Source organism: Pezoporus flaviventris, unplaced genomic scaffold, assembly GCF_033815535.1.
Source record: "Pezoporus flaviventris isolate CSIRO_AGI_PZ_B2104156 unplaced genomic scaffold, CSIRO_AGI_Pfla_v1 ptg000025l, whole genome shotgun sequence".
In the NCBI taxonomy this organism is placed as follows: Eukaryota; Metazoa; Chordata; class Aves; order Psittaciformes; family Psittacidae; genus Pezoporus; species Pezoporus flaviventris.
In genome coordinates this window covers 12,510,943-12,533,685 of record NW_026892573.1, presented here as the reverse complement: position 1 = coordinate 12,533,685, position 22,743 = coordinate 12,510,943, and the positions used below count along the sequence as shown (strand labels likewise).

The 22,743-nt window shown below is 39.2% G+C and overlaps 1 protein-coding gene across 1 annotated transcript; it reads left to right on the top strand.

Annotated features, from left to right (window-relative positions):
- Window positions 1–10,261: 10,261 nt before the first annotated feature.
- RFC3 (replication factor C subunit 3) lies at window positions 10,262–21,550 on the top strand. Its single transcript, XM_061457523.1, has 9 exons — window positions 10,262–10,493; window positions 11,515–11,652; window positions 12,607–12,674; window positions 15,520–15,617; window positions 17,720–17,901; window positions 18,148–18,284; window positions 18,415–18,513; window positions 19,619–19,688; window positions 21,184–21,550. The coding sequence occupies exons 1-9, from the start codon at window positions 10,407–10,409 to the stop codon at window positions 21,373–21,375; spliced, it is 1,071 nt and encodes a 356-aa protein (XP_061313507.1). The 5' UTR covers window positions 10,262–10,406; the 3' UTR covers window positions 21,376–21,550.
- The last annotated feature ends 1,193 nt before the right edge of the window (window positions 21,551–22,743 follow it).

Sequence of the window (22,743 nt, the reverse complement as noted above, 5' to 3'; positions counted from 1 at the left end):
AAAAGGAGCGTGACCAGCAGGTCGAAGGAGGTGATCCTGCCCCTCTACTCTGCTCTTGTGAGACCTCACCTGGAGTACTGTGTGCAGTTCTGGGGTCCTCAACATAAAAAGGACATGGAACTGTTGGAACAAGTCCAGAGAAGGGCCATAAGGATGATGAGGGGACTGGAGCACCTCCCGTATGAAGACAGGCTGAGAAAGTTGGGGCTGTTCAGCCTGGAGAAGAGAAGGCTGCGTGGAGACCTCATAGCAGCCTTCCAGTATCTGAAGGGGGCCTAAAGGGATGCTGGGGAGGCACTCTGCATTAGGGACTGTAGTGACAGGACAAGGGGTAACAGGTTAAAACTTAAACAGGGGAAGTTTAGGTTGGATATAAGAAGGAAATTCTTTCCCGTTAGGGTGGTGAGGCACTGGAATGGGTTGTCCAGGGAAGTTGTGAATGCTCCGTCCCTGGCAGTGTTCAAGATCAGGTTGGACGAGGCCTTGGGTGATATGGTTTAGTGTAAGGTGTCCCTGCCCATGGTAGGGGGGTTTGAACTAGATGATCTTAAGGTCCTTTCCAACCCTAACTATTCTATGATTCTGTGATTCTAAATCAACAGCAAAATTACTATTTTCTTCACCATGATAAAAATATCAATTTCTATGATGATTTAATAATTAAAGCTTTAAATAGTACAAAAATTTTTAATAGTATCTTCTTTTAAATTTACACATCTGACCTTCCTCAGAGGCTCTTTTACTACTGATAATAGCATGGGCTTCATATGTATCCAAGCAGCAACAGATAAAGTTGATCAGCTGCCTTCTGAAATCAGTGGAAGGTCTTGGAATTTTTTTGATAATCTCAAGTTTTCTGAAAGAATGGTGTAACTCCTAGAACAAAATTAAGACTTTGTCTACTAGAAATAGACAGAAAAAAATCTATCAGAAATAGAAGCAAATTTTCTGTTTGTATCCTTAGTATTAACAAGTTTAGATAAGGTACAATATGCAAGACAGGCCCAGTGATAGGGTTCTGTATGTATCTCCACATCTTTTTTGTCTCCTTCCACAGTCTTAAACATCCAAGAAAACCTTTCCTTGATCTTTTAGATACCTTGTTCTAATACACTTCTCCTGCAATGACTATAGAAGCTTGTGAGTTTACAAATGTATTAATGCTTAAATAAATTTCATATGCAATATTGCTGTAAGTCATTTACCCTTATCATGTTCTCTCCTTGCTGTTTATTAGCTCCATTTGTTATGTCGCATTTAAAATTAGATTGGGAGATATTTGGGGAAGGAATCATTAGCAGGTTGCAATCAGAGCTCTAATTATGTTGCTGCTGGAGGGTGATGAAGAAGCCATAGCTGAGTGAACAGATGTACTCATTTTTAATAGGGGAAGTCATGTCATAGTAAATTACTGCTCTATTTTCTAGAATATGAGCCGATCGAAGGACCTGCAGGTAAAAAGTGTTAACAGAACTGAAACTGAAAAATCATGACGTATCTGACATACTAAGTGCAGACACTATGCTGCTGCTCAGACACTGCACACTGCTGCAGAATGCAAATAGACCCAAGACTTCTTCCACCAGTTACCAACAAAGCAGCAGAAAGTCAGAGTTTCTGGGAAAGATAAACAAGGTGCTGGCAGGAAAATGTACAAGAGAAAGGAAGGGTTTATTGCAATGTTAAAGAATCACAGTAGCTTTTTCTGGGGACAAGATAATTTACCAGCAGAGGCACTAACGGTCTTAAAAGCCAAATTTCTGCTTCCTAGAAGGAACAGTCTGCTCTGGCTCAGTGGAAAAATGAGGGAGGATATATAGACGCTAATAACGAGCTTACTAAGCTAAGCAGAAAGCTTATGATGACAAAAGAGCCTGCATCTGTAGGCCCTTTATAAATACATACGACTTGATCCCGTCTGAACTAAATCCCCACATAAAGCAAAGGGAAAAAAGCTGCAGACAGACACGTATATCCAAGTTCATGCACTGTGATGGAGATGAAACTGAGGACAAATATGGAGAGCACAGCAGCTGGACAAGATAACTCTAGCTCAGTATCCTGTTTCTCACAGCAGCCAAAGAAGATGCACAGGAAAAGTAGAAAAGCAGGAAAAACATAGAATGATAATTTCCCTGGACATGCTCCCAGCCTCCAATAATTGCATTCTAGGGGCTCTCTGAGCCAGATGTAGCTTCCACAAAGTCAGTAAACACTGGAGATTTTTCTTCTGTGTGTTTATGCAGCCTCCTCCCTGAACTCACGTGAACTTTTAGCCTCCACAGTATCCTGTGGCAAGGACTTCTACAGCGTAACTATGCCCTGAGTGAAGAACCACATTCTTGTCCCTGTTTTGAACCTGTCAAGTGCTACTTTGAATTTATGCCCCTTAGTTCCCACAAGCAGCATATGCAATCAGTCTCCTGCACTGAAGGTTTTTGCAGAAGGCAGTCAGCATGACTGAGGAGTGAGTACTGGAGCTAGGACCACAAAATCATACAATACTCATGCTTCTTTACATCAGTAAGTGAGAAAGGCCAAATAATCCGTGTCAGCACCACTGATCATCCATGCTGCCCAAGACTAAGCATGTTCCTTGGCACAATTTTGGCCCATTCTAACCAATACTTTCTGAGCCAAGGCCAAAGCATGCTCTTGAGAACGGCATGTGCTAGGGACTGCTCCTAACAGGCAGCATGGAAAAGACTGCACCACATCTTGTTTCCTCCACCTTACCTGGTACTCTAGCCCTACCATCCTCCAATACATGCCATGTGCACTTATGTCCTACCCCAGGATATGTCAGACATATGTTCAGTGTTGTGCTATGAAAACTTCACTCTGCTGGGATGCAACTCAAGCCCTCACGTCAGACACTAGAAACAGAAAAACATGCATTAAAACAAAAAAATAATATTATATAAACTAAATAATACTATATAAATAATAAAGGCTAGACACACCAAAGTCTGTATCATTCCGCTTCAGGCCCAGAGAGTGGTCCCTAAGCCTAGTTTGAGCCAGCAGCACACGAACAGCCTTAGTTTACATCTGTACAGATAAACCACACAGGGCCTGGACCCGTATCATTAAACTGCTCACATGATCCTTGGCATGATTTTGGCTTGGGCCAATGAATACCCACTTAGAGGGAAGCCTGGGTGTTGCTTGGGGAGTAGCAAAGGTCAGGGGCTGTTCTCAGTAGGCCCCATGGACGGGTACAAACATTTTGGTGTCTTCCTCCATAGCATTTGGTCTCATTAACAAAGAATGGTTACTCTCTGGCTTTATTTACTAGTACATGTGTTTGTTGTGATTAGCAAGTACAGAACACTTGCATAAGTAGAACTGTACAAATTTATGTAGCCTTCCAGACATGATCTGCAATGCAGTATGTCTAGAGCACTCAAGTTGAACCCATTGGCCAGGTCCAAAAAAATGTGCTGGCATCCAAAGAGATAAGATACACTGATCTTGCTCTTTCCCTTTTTCCTATCAAGCTTGTTAGCTTATCTTTTAGGTACAAAGAATTCATCTCAGTTCTGACCTCTGATAGACTTCTAATTAGCCATCGCACAAAGATATTGCAAATTGCCAGAAGGAAAGATGCCTAAGTGCAGAGAATGTAGCAGAAAAAGAACAGGTCCCAGAAAAGAAAGTTTTGTAGGAGGCAGCAAAAGTGACAGTCTGTGCACATTTACTTTGAATGCTACTCATAGCCCCAGGATCCCTGTAAAGAATTGCCTTAATGAAGAGCTGTTAAGAAACAGGGAGGTCCTCATCAACCAGATCTGAAGCTATGAAATAGAGGACACTTACAAAACTATCAAAAGCGGTCTTAGGTCTCTATATAAAGATGAAATAAAGTTTAGGACAGGGTAGCAAGAATAGCCCTAATGTACCATTCTGACAATGTGGCTCCACAAGATTTTAAACTGATTGAAACTGGGACAAGCAAGGTCTTGCTTGCACCCAGCTGACTCTTTAGAAGGAATGCCAGGGATCTAGACTGGTTAAAGAAAATATTACTTTTATTGCCTATTTGGCTCAGTACACCAACTTTTCATGGAATTAGATAAGGATAGTGACAGAAAAGTGTAAAGGGTAGAAAGCTGGGCTGTGGGAGAGAGAAAGAAGTATAGACACATAGACACAACCGTGGCACCTAAGCCACAACTTAGATAATTTTAAGTTATGAAGTGCGCCTTGTTTCTCTGTCACAAAACCATGCTACCACGTATGTGCAGCTAGAAAATAATCCATAAATTTTAATAACTGCGTATCTGGAGGATGAACTTTCTGGTTCTTCAAGGCTTGCACACCCTGATAGTTTAAGCTGATTCTTCCAAATGACAGATACCTAAGGCAAAATGTAACAAGAGAACAGCTTTGCCATGGATACAGCGAATTATTCATATCAATCCAGTGCTACTTGCACTGAAGTTTAAAAAGAGGCTCTTCACACAGTTGAAGATGAGTTCTCTTCACTGTAGGGAGATGTAAATTCAGACAGATACCTGAAGAAGTGGAAGGACAAAAGAGATGAAGAAAACTAAAGCAAAATATTTGCTTAATCTATTATGGTCCTATTTTCCTTAAATTCAATAGCAGTCTGTTCCTCCAGGCGTGTTTAATATTTCATGCTGCATTCCGACTGAATATCTACTTCAACCAAACCCACAAATTTCAAAATGACATTGCTTAAGAAAGATAAGAACCAGAGGAATAATCAGAAGACCTTATGACAGTTTACCTTTTTGTCTGACAATAAAAAAATCAGCAGTTGTCACTATAGAGTTGTCATACTGGAGAACAGGAAGCCAGTCATCTAATCTCAGCTGGTAAAGCTTTTCAGCACAAGTTGCTCTGGGACTGTGGCTGTTTCCAATTCACATCAGCACTAATACAACTGGATGAAAACGTATCAATACTAATAGCTTTTCACAGTAGGTATTGGTCTGTGGTCATTTTTCAAGTCCACAGCTGTGTAACAGTGTCACGTGTACAAGTCTACTGTTAATAAAGGCAAATGAAATCTGTGGTAAACATTTTCCAAACTAGATTTCTATTCCAGATTTCTTTCGTCATTGTGTACTGGACATTTTAATGTATAAAACCAGGAAGTGTAGCATGATATGGCATGTTTTGTTGTTATAGGTATGTTTATCTCAGAAACACATTTATATTGTGCTTTTAACTGATAAGTAAAATGTGAGTGTGAATATAAATTGTGGTTGGTCATACACTCTATATTACTTTTCATACACATAACAGAGAACTGCTCCCATCTCAGTAAGCAGATTCTACCTACTTACATACGAACAGGGCTGGCCTCAGATTAGCTGGTAAATGTGAGTAAACACCCAAGGCGTTTACTGAATGACTGAACCATCAAGGCTTGAAAGATTAGCAAACTATACTGAAACTGAAATTGAACTTCAAACGAAAGTTCTGAAATTGAAGAGTCTCAGGAGGAAACTAGGAAATTCAGAAGCGTCAGTATGTCCATTGATTCAGCAAAAATGTAATTACAAGGGAAAAGACAAATTAAGAGACATGAGCAAGACTGCTGCGGCCTAAATAAAAGAGATCTTTCAAACATAATTTGATGATTTTATAAGAGATGAAACTATGGCAGTCAAACTCAGAAATATTAGTGTGTTCATAAAACATAGTTTGTGCTATAGAACCTTTGAGTTTCTGTAAATATATAAAAACCATGATGAGGTTCAAACAATGTCTTCTGCCAGCGGCACAGCATTACCCATGGTAACATCAGGTTCTAGAAACTTTTTTCCTAAGAACACAATGGAAATCTGATTTTTATGTTGCACATTTATTGCCATCTTTGGAAATCCACCAAGATGTGTTCAGAGTTGTCTGAATTTCAGTTATTAATAGTCTATGAATTCAAAGAACCTGTGCTATGCATCATCTGGAGGAAAAGTTAAAAAAACTCAACCAAAAAAAAGTTACCAGAAACCTAGAAAACACCTATTCTCTTAGCGACATTAGTTAGAATATTGCAAGCAGACCTAACCAGGATTTTTCTGATGCAACTTTCTTGTACATTCATCTGACTTTCTGCAAAAAAGCACTACTTTCCAGAAATTTTTCATTGTAAAAGTAGCTCAAGTGAATAAAAAATTTCTAGTTTAAGTCCTGGTGAGAGTGGAAACAAAGACCCCACATTTCAAAATAATCCACAGTCTTTTGTCAGCCTATCTATCCTTTCCCAGAAAAAGACAAAAAACATCATGTCAACATCTTCACAAAATTAATTCCTAATTATAGGTCAAGCACCAATATCTGTTCATCCAAATAAGTATCTGACAGCATGTCATTCTTTAAAGAGCTTCATGATTACTTTCCATAAGGAACTTGTGTGCCTTATTTAGAATACATCCAGAAAAGAATGTTTAATGTTTCTTAACTTACTATGCCAGTTTTGGATACCTTTAAATTCAAGTCTGCAATTCAATCCTAAATGTCCAAGAGCTTCCTTTGTTCCAGTTCTTCTGTTACTGCAAACTACAGGCTCACAGAAACTGAAGAACACGGCTGTTATCTGTTAGTCAGTGACCTTGTAAATCTCAGGGGGAAAGACCTAAATTACAAATGAAAATAGCCTATGGTTTTTATCAAAACCTTCAGTAGAAAATGGGCATGTATTCAACATAGCTGTGGTTCATTTGAGGAATGGATCTGTAACTCCCTATGTCCCCAGATAGATGCTTGAATTTATGTTCAGAATATTTAAAAAATTTCAACTGTCTCCTCATGTTCTTCTATGATGATTAACCGTGCTGCTGTAAACCTTGCTTAAATGTGTGAACAACTCAATGTTAGGAGAAAAAGGGTCTTCAGTTTGCACAGCTGTGCACAATTGGGGCCACAGAGGCCAAAGAACAGCAAGACATATCTTATCTCCTTTTCTTCTCATTCTTCAGGCACACTAGAGACCAGGGAAGCTGAGCAGGGTCTGGCCCTTAGCAGCAGGAGTTGGAACATAAAGAAGTACCAATTAAATCAGAACATTTTATAATACTGCAAAGTGTCCTGAATGCACAACAAGGTGATACTTTTGCCCTTTTTTTTTTTAAATACACCTATTTCTTTTCACCTTTCCTCTTCTTTAGCAAAGCGCTTTGCTTAATCTTTTTAGGTGGAAAAGTATACAAAAGCTTTCACAGTAATGACTGATGGACAGGATGTATCCTCCAATTATGTTATCTCTGTAGCCTTTTCCAGAATATGCTTTCAGTGGTTGTGAAAACAGATCTTCTGATACCTTTTAGTTTGCCTCATTCTTGCATGGAAAACTTATATGATGTTTTTATTATTCTAATTTTCCAGACTAAACAAAGATAAACCATTACTCTTTAGTACAATGATTTCTTGGTTTTCCATCTCTTGTAAAGAAGCAGCTTCTTCAGTGCTGCCAATCTGTATGAGATACATTTATTTTAGATTTTTTATTTTGCTGTCACTATTAATGTTGTTCTTTCCATTGTCACATTTAATCTGCATGCCATCAACATGTCACCGATAGACCAACTGTCACTTTATTATGGTCTTCTTTTTTTCCATTGTAATTAATGATATGGTCTTTCTTGACATGCTACAATTTACTTGCAGCAATATAGGTGCTCTGGATGGGGACAGAGTGATATAACCTCGAGTGACAACCAACAGAGTAGCAATAATCTATTAAGGTATTTGAAATGGAAAAGAAAAATCTCGCTCAGCTAAGCAGCCTGAAGGATCAAAGGATGCTAAACAGTCTTCTGTCTGAAAAACACAAGTCATTGTACAGCAAAATGGTACTTGGACTTGTTAATGGCTACTTGGATCGCTAGCAGCAATCATACTGTAAGGATATTTAGGAGGTCAGTTCAATAACAGTAATTTGTTCTAACACTGTTTTGATAATCAGTTTAAAACGGGTTAAAAAGCCCCCACAACATACATACATATATACATATATATATAAGTGTGTGTGTGTATATATATATATATATATATATAAAACCACTGGACCCACGTCTTCCAGTTTTTATTTCAATTACAGTGCAAGATGGAAATTCTTTTATAGTGCCTGACATTGTGTCACTTTTCAATAACATGGCTGCTGGTAGTAAGAGGCTAAAATGCCATTTGTAGTTAAAATCTCTATTTTCAGATACATTGTCTAGTTTATTCATGCAGAGAAGTAATTTTACTTTTTGACCTTTCTGCTGGACTGAACAAAATGAGTGAAGACGTATTTTAACAGTCCTTATATTTGAGAGAACTGTTACAGCAGCTGAAATTGCCAGTCTCCTGTATTATTCACATTAATTTATTTGTAATACACTTGGCCAGACGATTCTATTTTAGATATTTATTTCTTTTTGTTTAGATTTACAGTCAAGTTAAAAAATTAATGAGGAGAAAATCGAAGCATTCTAGAGCATTTTAATATAAAGTATCACAACTGCAATGCTCCATGCAGGCCCAGGTTTTAAAATGCTAAGATTTGTTCATCTGCTTAATTACTTTTTATGGTAAGTAATAATGCTTAAGCATAAGCCCATGCTTAAGTGCATTGCTGAGTTACGGCACAATTCCCAACATCTTCTCTTCAGCATAACAAAAAATCCTATGGAAATTTAATGACCTAATAATAAAAAGAGCTTAGGGCCATTTCAGAGATGCTGTATGCCTTCACTCCTCCTTGATATCTTTGGGAGCTGAAAGTGTCTAAAAGCCTACCAGACTGTGTCCTACCTGCTTAAGTCTGACTTCATCCAAAAAAGATTAGTTTTCAATGGTACTTTAAAAGCCCAGGATATCTGTCAGAGCACTTGCTGGAAGCTGGCATACATTAGTATAAACAGTATCTCTGGGGGCTGGAAAAACTGAATATAGGTTATAAGGAGTTATCACAGAAGTTACAATTAAGCAGTTATCACAGAAGTTACAATTAAGCATGACATTGGTGAACACAAGAAGAACAACACATCATTCAGAAATTACTAAAGTCACACAAATAAGCAAAGGATTGGAAAAAGCTTTAAAAGGTTAGTCATAAATATAGCTAAGCAAAGAGAATACCAATGAAAAGAATGGTCACAGATTACTCTGAAAAACAGCAGAGAGAACAGCCACACGTGAGAAACACTGCAGACCCACAAAACGTAAATGTAGAAAATATCAGAGGAACAGGTCACTCCGTGGTGCCAAGTGTCACAAAGGACCCCAAGGTAAGCACTGAGCAGAATACTGCTGCTGCTGCTTCCACAGACTCAGTCAAGTGCAAGGACAGGGCTGACAAAGCAGTACAAAGTAAATTGGCTAATTCATGGCAATCTGAAAATAAAACTGATTGGCGAATGTCTATGAGTGTAAGTAACGTAACTGTTTCTGATAAACAGGCAACATGGTACTACCTAAAATGCTCTCTCTACCCCCACTAGGTGTATGAGATCTTTACTGGTAACTTGAATGTCTAGATTAATGAAACTATTACCTGCATTTTGGCTTTCTGACTGCGTGAATAAATGAGAACACAGAGCCGATAAAGTATGAATAGCCACACCAGCTTTTCAGCTAATTGTATTTTTTGTTTATGCAAACCTGTACATTCATATTCTGTATTATACATAAAGCCACACACACACATGGGGCTTGCAAATTCACAGCGTGATACATAAATTATAGGCAAACTGTTGATTCATAATGAGGCTGCAGGTCCAGGACAACACCAAGATGAAGAACCTAAGGACCGTATGTTCCCCTGACACAGAGAACCATCCTCTTTTGCTGGCCATCTGTAAAGGTCAAGAAGCCGAACGCACACTGATGAATCCGGCTGCAGGCAGGACTGGCAGGCCACGTGTGCCTGAACTCCCTTCACTTCCCTGCCTGCGGACTGCTGTCGGGGCTTTGGGTCATCCCTGTGGTGCTCACCTCAGATCTCACCTCTCTGATGTGACATTCCCACCTCACATCCCACATCCCTGTGAGGTGCCTCCCTGGTGCCACGGTTGGGTTTTACAGGTGCCCCCGTGCACGCGTGAGACCCTGCGGTTGCCAACCGTCAAGAACCCCAGGGGCAACTGCTCCCTCCGGGGCCATGAGCTTTGCAGCTTCACACGCAGAGGCTGGGAGAACCCTCGGTCTTTTGGAGGGGGGCGGGGGGAAACACACAAACACGGCGTGAACCCAACAGGCGGTACCGCTAGGCCAGGATGAACCGCGACTGCTCGGGCTCACGCGGGGAGCGACGGGGGCGGGGCAGCCGCTCGCTTCCGTTCCCTGGGCGGCCGGCGATGCTGCTTGTCCATCGGCGGCTGCCGTACCGACCGCTCTTCCCGCCGCTGAGGGCCGATTGCGCGGTGGATCGCGGGCGCTTTTGAACCGCCATGAGCCTGTGGGTGGACAAGCACCGTCCCGTGTCCCTCGGCAAGCTGGACTACCACCGCGAGCAGGCGGCGCAGCTCCGCAACCTGGTGAGCCTGCAGCCGCCGGTCAGGTCTTCCTCGCAGTCAGGACTCTCCGGGAGTCGCTGTCCCGCCGCCTGTAAAGCTGCCCTGCGGGTGTGTCGGAACGGGGTTGGGCGCCTTCCCTCGGTGCAGGCCCTGGCCTCCGGAGCGGCTTCCGCGACGCTGGGAAGGCGGTTCGCGGGCATCACGTCCCCCTCGGGAGCATGGCCTTTACCCTAAGGAAAAGGCTCCGAGGAGATCAGCGACTTGAGTTTTCCGGGAGTGATGTGTACCTGTGCTTCCTGCTGGGTTTAGCCGAGTCCCTGAGAATAGGGCTTAGCTTGTTGACTTAAAGTTAGCTGAAGTTTGAAGGTGAGCAGCTGGGAAGAAAAGCTAGGGCTATGTAATTGCTGAGATGTTAAAAGGCCTGCTTCCCCTGCCAGATGTTCTGTCTTTACTAGATCACTGGATTGATGCACTACCGTAGTGTTTCTTTGTCACTGTTAAATCTCGTTATAGTAAATTCTGACTGGGGTTTGGTTAGATGTTCTCCAGTTCACACTTTATAGCTTTTCAAAAAGCAAACTCCTAACTTCGTTTAAATGCAGGTTACCTGTCACTTGTTTGGTAATATTCAAGGCTTGCAGATGAACATCAAAGTAATTATGTATCATATGAGAGTTTGTCTGCTTTAAACTTTGTTTTAATCTTTTTAACTGCTTATTTATTGCAGCTGTCACTCTAGAAACGCTGGAAAGCCTGGAATGCTTTTTTGTTGGGTTTGGGGTTTATTTAGTTGTTTAGTGGTTTGGGATTTTTTTTGGGGCGGGGAGTTGCTTGGCATCAAATGACTTACATATGGTCTTGAGAAAAATATGTTCTCTAGGAAATATTGCTGCAGGAAAGGAATTCAGTAGCTCTGATTCTGGGTGCTGTGTTGTGCCTGGGGTGGAAAACTTTTTGCATGTAAACTTGGGTGAGAATGGAAGCATGACTCTTATAAGAAAAATACTGTTATGTCTTACTAATCGTGTTGCTTCGTGTTCAGGTTCAGTGTGGCGACTTCCCTCATCTGTTGGTGTACGGACCATCAGGAGCTGGAAAAAAGACAAGAATAATGTGTTTGTTAAGGGAATTGTATGGTGCAGGAGTGGAAAAACTGAGGATTGAGCATCAAAGTATAACGGTAAAAAAGAATCTCCCACCTGCTGTTAAGTAATGTGAATATTGATGCCCTGATGTATTTAGTTGTGAGGACTTAATCTGATTTTTAAAAACAGGTGGTTTTTCTCACTCAGTATCTTCAAGCTCCTTCATGTAATTAATCAGACTACTTTTGCTACATGAACAAATACTTTTGCCAAATGTTCTTTTTTTCTTAGGTCGTCATGGGTGGGAGGATGTGGAGGGGTTTGCTGCTTTGTGTAGCATTATTTTACTTTATTTTTTTTTTGAAAGGAGGTCTTTACAGGTCTATTTGGACAACAGCATGTATTATGATAACATAGCTCTCAGTTAGATGTATAGAATTTCATTTGTCTGTAGAAGTAACCCTTATTTTAAAAACTGCTAGCACTGCTTTTGGCATATATACAAATATTAATGTGTTTTCTCATTCTCATAGTGACAGTTTCAGCATTAGCAAAAAAAAATAGTTCTATCTGCTTTGGTCTTAATCATTTAATTGTTTGTTATTAAAAGGTGATATTATCCATTCAAAATCCTTGTTACGGAAGGCTTAGCCAGCAATGAATTATGAAGGTTGACTTGTCCAGAGGCTTTCTCTCCAAAACTTTTCTTTGGATGGACAAAGTATCACCTATTTTGAATGTCTGATTCCAGTTGTAAGATTTCCTGTTACAAAACTCAGTAACTGGAGTTTGCAGTAATACATACTATATGTTGCTATAATAATCATTACTGTTGTTATTTTATAGGTTGGATGATGTGTCAGTACTACTTTTCTGCTTTGGAGGTGGGGTTTGGGGTAGGAAATCTGCAAGTCTAGTGTCTCAGCAGTTCTTTCATCTCTGAGACTTTTGGTTTGGCTGTGACCTGGCCACTTGTAAACTGTAAGATAAACTTTTGCATCAGACTTTCTAGAATACTCTCTGAAATCTAATATTTTTACTTTCTACAGGCACCTTCTAAAAAGAAAATTGAAATTAGCACCATTGCAAGTAATTATCACCTTGAAGTTAATCCAAGGTGAGTGTACAGTAAAAATGTACTACTTCAAATATGAGCTGCTGGTCACATTGCATGTGGTTTAAACCTGGGTATATAAGGGTCCGATGGTCCAATTTATTGCCTGAGCAAATTAGGTAATGATTATGGGTTCATGTTGCAGATGGGAGCAGGGAGGGGATTTTTAATTGAACTGCTGTAAGCTAACAAAAATTTGGATTGCTGTATGCTAAAGACAATGACATTCTCCTTAACAAGCCGCATAAGCATGCTAATATTGAAGACTGGGTAACAGAAACAATTCTGAATTTATAGACTTAGCCATTTAAGTTGAAATTGAGAACTTTTATTGGAACCAACACCCCCATATTGTTAGTTCTCTTACAAATACAACAATGAAGTGATTTGAAAGTAAGCAAGGTTTATCCAGTAACTCTTAAAATAAAAACTTAGAGCACGAGAAAGAGCAGCACCACAAAATACTGGGAATCCTATCATGAGCAAGGTCAGATGTTGATTTAAACAACAGAAGCTATAATGGTGTACAGTGTATCTTCTTTGACAGTTGTGAAATTGCTAGTGATAGTTCACTGACCCGAAGTAAATACTTGTGTTTGCCTGAAACCCTTTAATGTTGCTTTAAATCACATGAGAGTAAATGTCACTGTGCATTGGGAGGCTTCGATTATATTGGCTTTGTGTCTGGGTTGCAGTTATAATGTGTTTCCTGAAGTAACTTTCACTATGTGCTTATTGCTAAGATTTTCTCATGTTGCTCTGTGTTTTAGAAGCCATTCTCATGTACCATGTCTCCCTTAAAAGCTTGTTCTGCAGCTAATCTCAGTGTACTGATTAGTGAATATCCGTTCATATCCTAATACAGACCCAAATAATTAAAACTGAGGCTTTTGTTGGTAATTATTGTCTTGAGTATATCATTTGGTGATATAAAATGTGTGACCATTCAGTCTTCTACTGTGATAACCTAATACTACTAACACTTCTGTTACTCTCCTTAAACTCCTTTTAGCTTGAAATATAAAGTAATTGTATTTTACTTTAAATGTAAAAATCCTGTAAGTGTAGAACTGCTGTATTGGTATTGTATGTAATTGTAGTGCTGAGTTTTGGTTAAGAATTAATATATTGATTCATAGTCTTTAAGTGATCAGGTAATTATCATGTCTGTCTGACCAGACTGTAATCCTACATGTGCTATGCTGTGGTCTGTGAGGTTTGATTGAGTTACAATACTGTGAAATCATGTTGTACATCTTGAGTAACACAGGACATGATAAATGACTAACAGGGAAAGGAAATTAACTTCTGTGAAGGTCTCTGCAGACATTGAATTTATTATGGAACTTTATTAGATAGAGCTGTCCTTCTTTCTCCAAAGGAGTATGTTGTCAGAATTCCAAAGCATTCTCTGCTGGTCATTTGACTAGCTTGGGTAGGTGCTTTAAAATGGATTCTCCTGGGTAAGCAAGTAGTGAAAGAATAAGGAACAATAAAAATTAAACATTTGTTGTGTGATAACTGCCTTTGTTCCTTGCTTTTGTGGAATGTTTTATGTGTTCACATAGTGTTGCAGATAATCTTTCACCATTAAGTTATAACTCTGGATTCTCTGTTACTGCAGAAAATGATTTATCTTTAAATATTAGGAAACTATTTTAATCACTTTCCATTTCCAAAACCTGGCCTTGTTCATGAGTAGAATTTGCTTCATTTGTGGGGGTTTTTGTTGTTGTTGTGGGTTTTTTTGTGTGTGTGTGTGTGTGTTTTTTGTTCTTTTTTTTTGTTGTTGTAATCAAAGGTCTGCTCTCCTGCTGAATGACAGATCTCTGCAGTCCAAGTCAGTGTAGCCTGTTCAGCAGATTGTGAACTGTTGAGCTAAAATGCTTCTGTCTGTTCTGCTGCCTTCTTGGCAAGAATGGGGATGGTCTGGTTGAGTGGTGACTAGAACAGGGCAGACAAATGCTCTTTCATTTGCCTGCCAGTGTAATATTGAAGAGCTACTGCTACCTCTGTGAAGGTAATAGTCTGGGGATAGTAAGGAGTGTGAAGGTTGTTGTTTGTTTGTTGGGTTTTTTTTTTCCCCCCTCTTCTTCACTTTTTCAGTAATCTAGTTTGCAAGTCAGGCCCCCCCTGCTTGTCAAATCCAAATCAAACTAGCTGAGCTACTAGTCTGGGGACTGAGAAGGCAGTGCAGTGCTACTGTAATGGACAGTGAGAAGAGGCAGGAGGTGATCTAGTGTTTCCCCATGTTTTCCTGCCTTCTAAGAGAAAAAAGCTAAACATCTGTGCTTAATAATAATCTCAGTATCAGCCTTTTACTAGTAACTCTTTGTAACTTCAGTGTGTCTGTCATTCAAGTTTATAATAGGCACATAGATTGTTCATAGCTTGACATCTAGTTTTCAGGGGAAAAAACCCATGCATTTACATCAGTCTTTTGAATCAGGCATCCTGTTACATTGTTAGACTTATTTATTTTTTTCCCATAATGGGTAAAAGTGTTCACATTTCGTGTCTTTGACCAAACTGTAGGTAAAAATGTTCAGATTTCGTATACCAGAAAAATAAGTCCTATTTTAATGAGCTAATAAAACATTTGACAATGGTTTCACTACTTCCCAATACAGTGCTACTAATCCAGGGGTGCCTGTGTAAGGTTAGATTGTTTTTATTATTGGGAAGGTAACTTTCAACAAAGTGTGTTGAGCTTAATTCCAACCACAATAACTAATGAATGCTTTCAGCATTCTTGTTCAGTCTTCAAGGGCTTGTTCAGGAGGATATGTTCTATATGCAATATAAAGTTGTTGTCTTAAAACAAGTTTTAATCAAACTCCTGTTACAGTGATGCGGGGAACAATGACCGTGTAGTGATACAGGAGCTCTTGAAGACAGTAGCACAATCACAACAGCTTGAGACGAGCACTCAACGAGATTTTAAAGGTAAAAACAGTTAAAACCAGTCAAAGTATTTTTTAAACTTTTTTTTCAGGTCTTTCAGCTTTTTTGTCTGTATCCATGTATGCATGAGGGCATACATGAAAGTTTTCCCAAATTAAAAAACCTCACATTTTATTTGCACTGTAAGGGCATCTTAACTGGTTAAATACTCAGTATGAGGTTGTCTCTTGTGTTGGTTTCTTAGGAGGGCAGGTTTAGTCAAATGTCTGTGACGAGGCAGAGGGAGCTTGGATCCCTGCTGTCTTTTTTCTAAGTCTGCCACTGAAATGTATTGTAACTTAGCTTAATGATGTACAGTAATATTTGAGTTATGAGCTAGGCTTAGTACTGAGTTGAGGAGCAGAATAGCCTTATGGCAAATGGTAATGTCTAAATTAGGTGTTAGCCTCTTGGGGGATGAACCATCTTAGACAAATTTTAGGAGACTTTTATCCACAATGTACAGAATGTTGGGTAAGAATATGAAGATTTTCATTGAGTTTTCCAAAACATGTTGCTACAACTGGCTTGTTTTACTTCCCCATGGCTAAACTGAAAGCAAAATTAGAACTATGTAACCAGAGATTGAAGGAGAGAGGAAATCTTGACAGAGTAGAGCCGAAATTATTTTAAAATGATCTTGAATTTAATACTTTTGTTGTTTTTCTCAGTGTTCTCAGGAAACACTATATTTCACTTAAGCTGTTAGACACTGATTGGCTCTACTAGTTATAGAGTCATAGAATTGTAGGATCAGAATCAACTAGGTTGGAAAAGACCTTTAAGATGATCAAGTCCAACCATTACCCCAGGGCTGCCAAGGCCACCACTGAAACATGTCACTGAGGTTCTCATCTACACAGATTTGAACAGTTTCAGGGACAGTGATTCCACCACTGCCCTGGGCAGCCTCTTCCAATGCCTGATCACCCTTTTGATGAATTTCCTGATGATATTTCCTAATATCCAATCTAAATCTCCCATGGTGCAGCTTGAGGCCATTTCCTCTTGTCCTGTCGCTTGTTACTTGGGAGAGGAGACCAGCCTCTCTCTATCCTCCTTTCAGGTAGTTGTAGAGATCAATAAGGTCCCTCCTGAGCCTCTTTCTCTTCTCCAGGCTAAACAACCCTCAGCCATTCCTTATAAGACTTGTTCTCCAGACCTTTCACCAGCCTTGTTGCCCTTTTCTTGACCTGCTTCAGCACCCTGATGTCTCTCTTATAGTCAGGGGTCCAGAGCTGAACACGGTATTTGAGGTGCAGCCTCACCAGTGCTGAGTACAGGGGATGATCATTGCCCTAGTCAGGCTGGCCACACTACTTCTGAAACAGGCTAACAGTTATTGATGTATATATCTTTACAGCTGCAGTCATACCATGCACCTCAAAATATCTGATAAGCTGGCCAGTCCCCTTGTGCTGCATATATAAGCAAAAGAGAAATGGGTGGACTTGTTCCCCCAGACTGTTCTCTCTGAGCCATTCGGAGTACTGAAATGGGCTGTCTATGAATTGCCTATGGAGGAACCTGCAGAAGGTAGCTTGTTAGGCTAGTCACTTCAGATTTGATGTCTTGTGATTGTTCTGAAGCATTTTTGAAATATGTTTTTCTTTTTTTTTTTTAAAAGACCACGCAAAGGCGCTGCAGCTATAATAACAAGGCAGCTTCTGCTACTCCTGTGTTAAGCTAAGACATTGGCTTTTAAATATAAAATGTATTGAGGGGAGTATTCAAGAAGTTTTTGGTTTTTGATATGTTCTTAAGCCATTAATTCTTTTGCATTTCTTAATCCTTTAAAAAGTTACTGTACTAATTGCTTGTACACCTACCTGTATTATTTCTTGGCACTGAAGTGTTGCAGGCCCTATTCTGAAGAAATTGCCATTCCAGGACATGAATATAGGGTGTGAATGAATAGAAGATTATACAGACAAAAAAGCACACAGGTTGTCTTAATCTTTATTTTCCTGCCCATGGAACCATGCTGCCTTTTTTCTGCTTATATCATTTATTTTGGTATTATTGCTTGTATGTCAAGGTACTCATTCCCTTGGAAAGATTTGAGTTTAAAAAAAAAAGTCCAACTATTGTTAATCCTTTTTCAGTGGTGCTGTTAACAGAAGTCGACAAACTCACTAAAGATGCTCAGCATGCTTTGCGAAGAACAATGGAGAAGTACATGGCGACCTGCAGGTTGATCCTGTGCTGCAACTCCATGTCAAAAATTATAGGACCTATTCAGAGCAGATGCCTGGCTGTACGAGTGCCTGCTCCCAGCATTGAAGATGTATGTTGACACTGAAGCAAAAATAAGTTATTTAAAACTTCTTACTAGATAAGTTCTTGCTGTAGACTTGGGAAATATTTTAATTCCATGAAGTGACCTAGCTTTCCTTTGTGGTGGGTGACTTGTCAAGCATATCTTAAAAAAGACTGGTCCATCTCTGGTCCAGAAATGTTTCACGCAGGAGAATGAGTAGGTGCTAAACTGTTTGCTAAGTGTTGCATTCCATGCTGTCTGTTTTTCATCTAGATCTGCCAAGTCTTGTCCACTGTGTGTAAGAAAGAAGGCCTGACTCTTCCTCAGGAGCTGGCTCAAAGGCTTGCAGAGAAATCTGGCAGGAATCTTCGGAAAGCACTACTTATGTGCGAGTCCTGCAGAGTACAGCAGTAAGTCACTCCTAAAAATTAATGCAAATCATACTCTCAGATGCACAAATAAACATACTTCTGAGGCCCTATTAGAATAGGGGGCAGTTTTCTTTGATTTCAGATCTTTTAAAACCTTATTGTTCCATAGGTATCCTTTTACTGCTGATCAGGACATTCCTGAGATGGACTGGGAAATTTATTTGAGAGAAACTGCAAATGCTATTGTTAGTCAACAGACACCACAAAGGTAGGTGAATACACTTACTTGCAGCTGTAAATTATGATTTTGGTGTACTCTCCGACCCCCCCCCCCCCCCAAAGTTATATTTGTTATATTTAAAAATGTGACATCTTTACTTCAATTATATGTAATCTTCTGGCATTTCTACTGGAGCTGGTACTTTACAGCCAAAGGAAGTGAGCTTTAAAATTACCAGAGGTGGCTGAGTGGGAACTGAAACAATTATTGGTTTTCTCTTAAGCTTTGTAATCAAAAGTGAGCATAAGCTTAGTTGCATGTTGTGCTGCCCATGGTCATCATGTTTTTGGGGGGTGGGTGTTGTTTTGTTGGGGTTTTTGTTTTTTATTTTATTTAAGGCTGCTGTTTCACCATCTTTACATAATGCAGCTTTGTGAAAGAACTGGCAATGAGAAATTACTGGTTTTTTAAACACTTTATCAGATGCCCCCTTTATCCATTTTCTTGTCATACACACAGCCTGATCCTTTCAGTCTGTTCCATACATTACATAAGATGTCACTTAAATTCTTGTATTTAATTTAAATACTTCTTGCCTCTGACCTCCTGATACCAAAACTTGAGAATTGATGACTGTTTCACTTTCTACTATCTAATCATCTTACCCCCTCTTGTAATCAATGAAGATGGGAAAACAGTGTAAACCAATCTTGTGGCTCTAATCAATTTTGTGGTGTCTTCTCACTAATATTAGCATGAATAATAATTTAGATATTAAGAGGAATTAAAAGGAGACAAGCTCGAGACAAATTCTAATAGCCTTGTAGTTTTTCAATTAACTGAGACTATTGTAACTAGAGTGTATGTAACTTATCTTACTGTTTTGAATAAAAAGTGATATGTAGCAGTTGAACTGAAGCCAACTGTCTTGTGCAGTTCTTTGGGGTTAAAATAACACACAAAGATAACACCCAAAGCCAGAAAAAAGCCACTTTTCTTCAGTTGACTTTTCCTTTTTTTTTAATATATTTTTTAAATTTTTTTAATTTTATTTTTATTTTTTTATTTCCTGTAGCATATTTCACAAATAGTAAAAAACTATTAGTATGCTTCAGGGACATACTTCTGTTATCTTGTGGTGTCTTTCCAACAGGCTTTTAGAGGTCCGTGGACGGCTTTATGAACTCCTGACACACTGCATTCCTCCTGAGATTATAATGAAGGTAATTCAGCTATCTAGCTCTTCATGTGTTACAAATATTAAGGCTATGACAGTCTCAATTTGAGTTAAAAAAAATAAAAAAACCTAAAACACACCAAAACATTACAAATTATCCAAATATTGATGAAAATCCATGACCTTAACAAATAGACATGAGTGACCAAAAGATTATCTTGTGTTTCTTTCCTCAGAAGTAACCAAAATAGTCCAGTTTATTGTGCTGAAGCAGTAATCAAAGACCTTGTTCTTGCAAACACTGATACATAGCATTCAATTCCCATGATCCTCAGTTGATATGCTAGACTGTTTAGTTAGTTTCATGCCTGAATAAAAACAAAGGAGGATGTGCTTTGTACCCCTGAAGACTTCTCAGGCCAGTTTCTTTACTGAAGGAGACATATCCTATGGGCTAATGGTGATGTGGTTTTTTTTCTTTAGTAAAAGTTTTGTTGTAAGTTCAGTATTTGCTGTGTCCTACTGGGGAGGTTTATAAAGTATGCTAGGCCAGCAGGCCTCTTTAAAGATGGAAGTCATTTTGGGAGACAAAAAGCAAATAGATGTGCATATTGTTATTTTAGGTAGGATGAAAGGATGCTGAAGACAACTATAGCAGAACAAAGACTAAAGCTAATGTTTGCAGCTGACTCTAGGTGGACTTTGCCATCAGACATAATTATAAGAGAACAAATTCCTTTTCACATTACCTGATTTCTGCTTTCTCACAGTTTTAGTAGTTAGATGTTTCTCTAGCCTTCCTTTCTTAAGATAGCTTAGTGGATCATGCATTGCCCTGTTTGAGGACTGTTATCACACTAAAGGTTGATGTTCTCTACCTGCTCCCTCTTCATAAATTTGAGGTGGTCTAAAGATACTTCCCACTTAAGCCTGACCATTTTAATAAATATAGATTTGCAATGATTTTGTTGCTGTCTTGGATCTAAAATAATGTGGGTTTGCGCTTTGTAATGACTGAAGTATTGGTGTACAGTATCTTGTGTGTGTCTGCACATACATATATGTACATAAATGTAAACAGATATACTTAAATAAGCCCTTGTTATTTATTAATGTTGATTCTCTTTGTGCTTGATACTGTCAAGACAGGAAGTCATTTTAATACACTTGCTATCTTGATAAAAATTCTTCTCAGGGCCATGTGCCTGCATGCAGCAGAGATTATAATATTTGGAGATAAGGTTAATTTGTTTTCTTTATTAAGGCATAAGTAGTTTCAATATATGATTTTTCCCTTCTAAGAACACAGTAAGTGTTCATCTTGATGTGAGGAATTCATCTTGAAAGAAAGGTCTTGAAGAGACATGGTTCCATGAATCTAGTTCTGTTAAACAGGTGGTGTAATGATTCTTGAATGTCTTTCTTGTTGGGTTCATGAGTAAACTATTTGCCATAACTTGGCTATTTTCAGAGAAACAGGGTTATCTTCTTAACAAAAAATGCACAATTTTTCAAATACTCTCCCATTTTTTCCCTTTTAGGGCCTTCTGACAGAACTTCTAAGTAACTGTGATGGGCAACTGAAAGGAGAAGTTGCACAGATGGCGGCCTTCTATGAACACCGCCTGCAGCTGGGCAGCAAAGCCATTTATCACCTGGAAGCGTTTGTTGCAAAATTCATGGCAATTTACAAGAAATTTATGGAGGATGGACTAGATGACATGATGTTCTGACTGATGCCAAAGTCATACACAGAATGTTGTGTCACAATGCCAGTAATGTTGCAAGTATCTACTTGTCCGTGCTCGATCGAATGTAGGTCTAGTTCAAAATCAGATATTTTATTTTGATATTAATGTAAAACAAAGTGAAATAAAGAACAGTGTTTGTTCTGTTTTAGAAACCAGATGGATTGTTTGACAGCCATAAATCCATCTTTAGATCCATAGAAAATACGTTAGTCTTTGGAAAGACAAGTTTCCTTGGGAGATGAATAAGATTATAGTTGCTTTGCAGTATTTGTAAGGTGACATTAAAAAGTGAGAACATGGATGCTACACTCATACTTTTTGATTGTTCATGGGCAACGCTGTAAGCAAAAGATGTTTTTCCATGTTCTGGTAAGTTCCAGTTTGATACGTATGTTCTGCCTAATGATTTATATATATTGTTGTCTGCCTGGCTTTTATTTTAGCCAGGCTGTTTTCTGAGATGTGCTGACACAGAATGTTTTCTTACTGTTGCTCATAACCAGTTGCATTGATACTGTGGATGAGCAATACTTTTGTGTTGCTTGTAAAACAGTTCGACAGCATGGAACACTCTATTAAGAAGCAATATACCTATGTAAAGCAAGCACCCTTGCTGTATGAGATTCACCTCAACATACATAATACTGTTCAGGTAATGATCGTTCCTTTGACTGTGGTTTAACCAGGGTGAGGTTTTAGCTTTTATCAGTTTAGGAAGTGAAAGAATATTTGTTACGTGGCATTTCTAAAATGGCAAAATAAATTGTAAAAATACAAACAACAAACGGAATGCTGAATTAGTGTTTCAGCACTGTCTGTGACTACCTAGGGATGTGCATTCGTCTGCTTTGGTGTAGACTCTCTTTCAGAAAGGTAGGATATAGGCCCCCCTCCCCATTGTAACACTGAAGAGAACCACTGAAGTTTTAAAACCAAACAAGAAAAATATAATACCCCCCCACCCCAGCCAACACCACCTGTGCCACTTCGTTCTGTAAGTCTTCCATGTGTTATGTCTATGTACTAGGAATTAATACCCTTTGTTACTTCGCTGTGCTAACTTAGGCTGTTACTCGATAGTATTTAATGATGAAGTGAGTTAAATACTGTTTCCTATAACACCTCCCACCCCCCACCCCTGGATGGTTTTGGTTTACTTTTTTAGCAGGGAAGGGTTTAACATTTGGGGACTTTTGTGTCAGAGCTCCTGCATAATGGCAGGTGTGTGGAAGGTAGGGCCCTCCTGGTAATTGTTGAATTTAACTAGTTCCTGCTAAGTCTGTCATCCCCTTTGGTGCTAAGGCACAGCTTGCCTTCAGATTCATTGTCTGTGCTGGCTTGCTTTGTGCT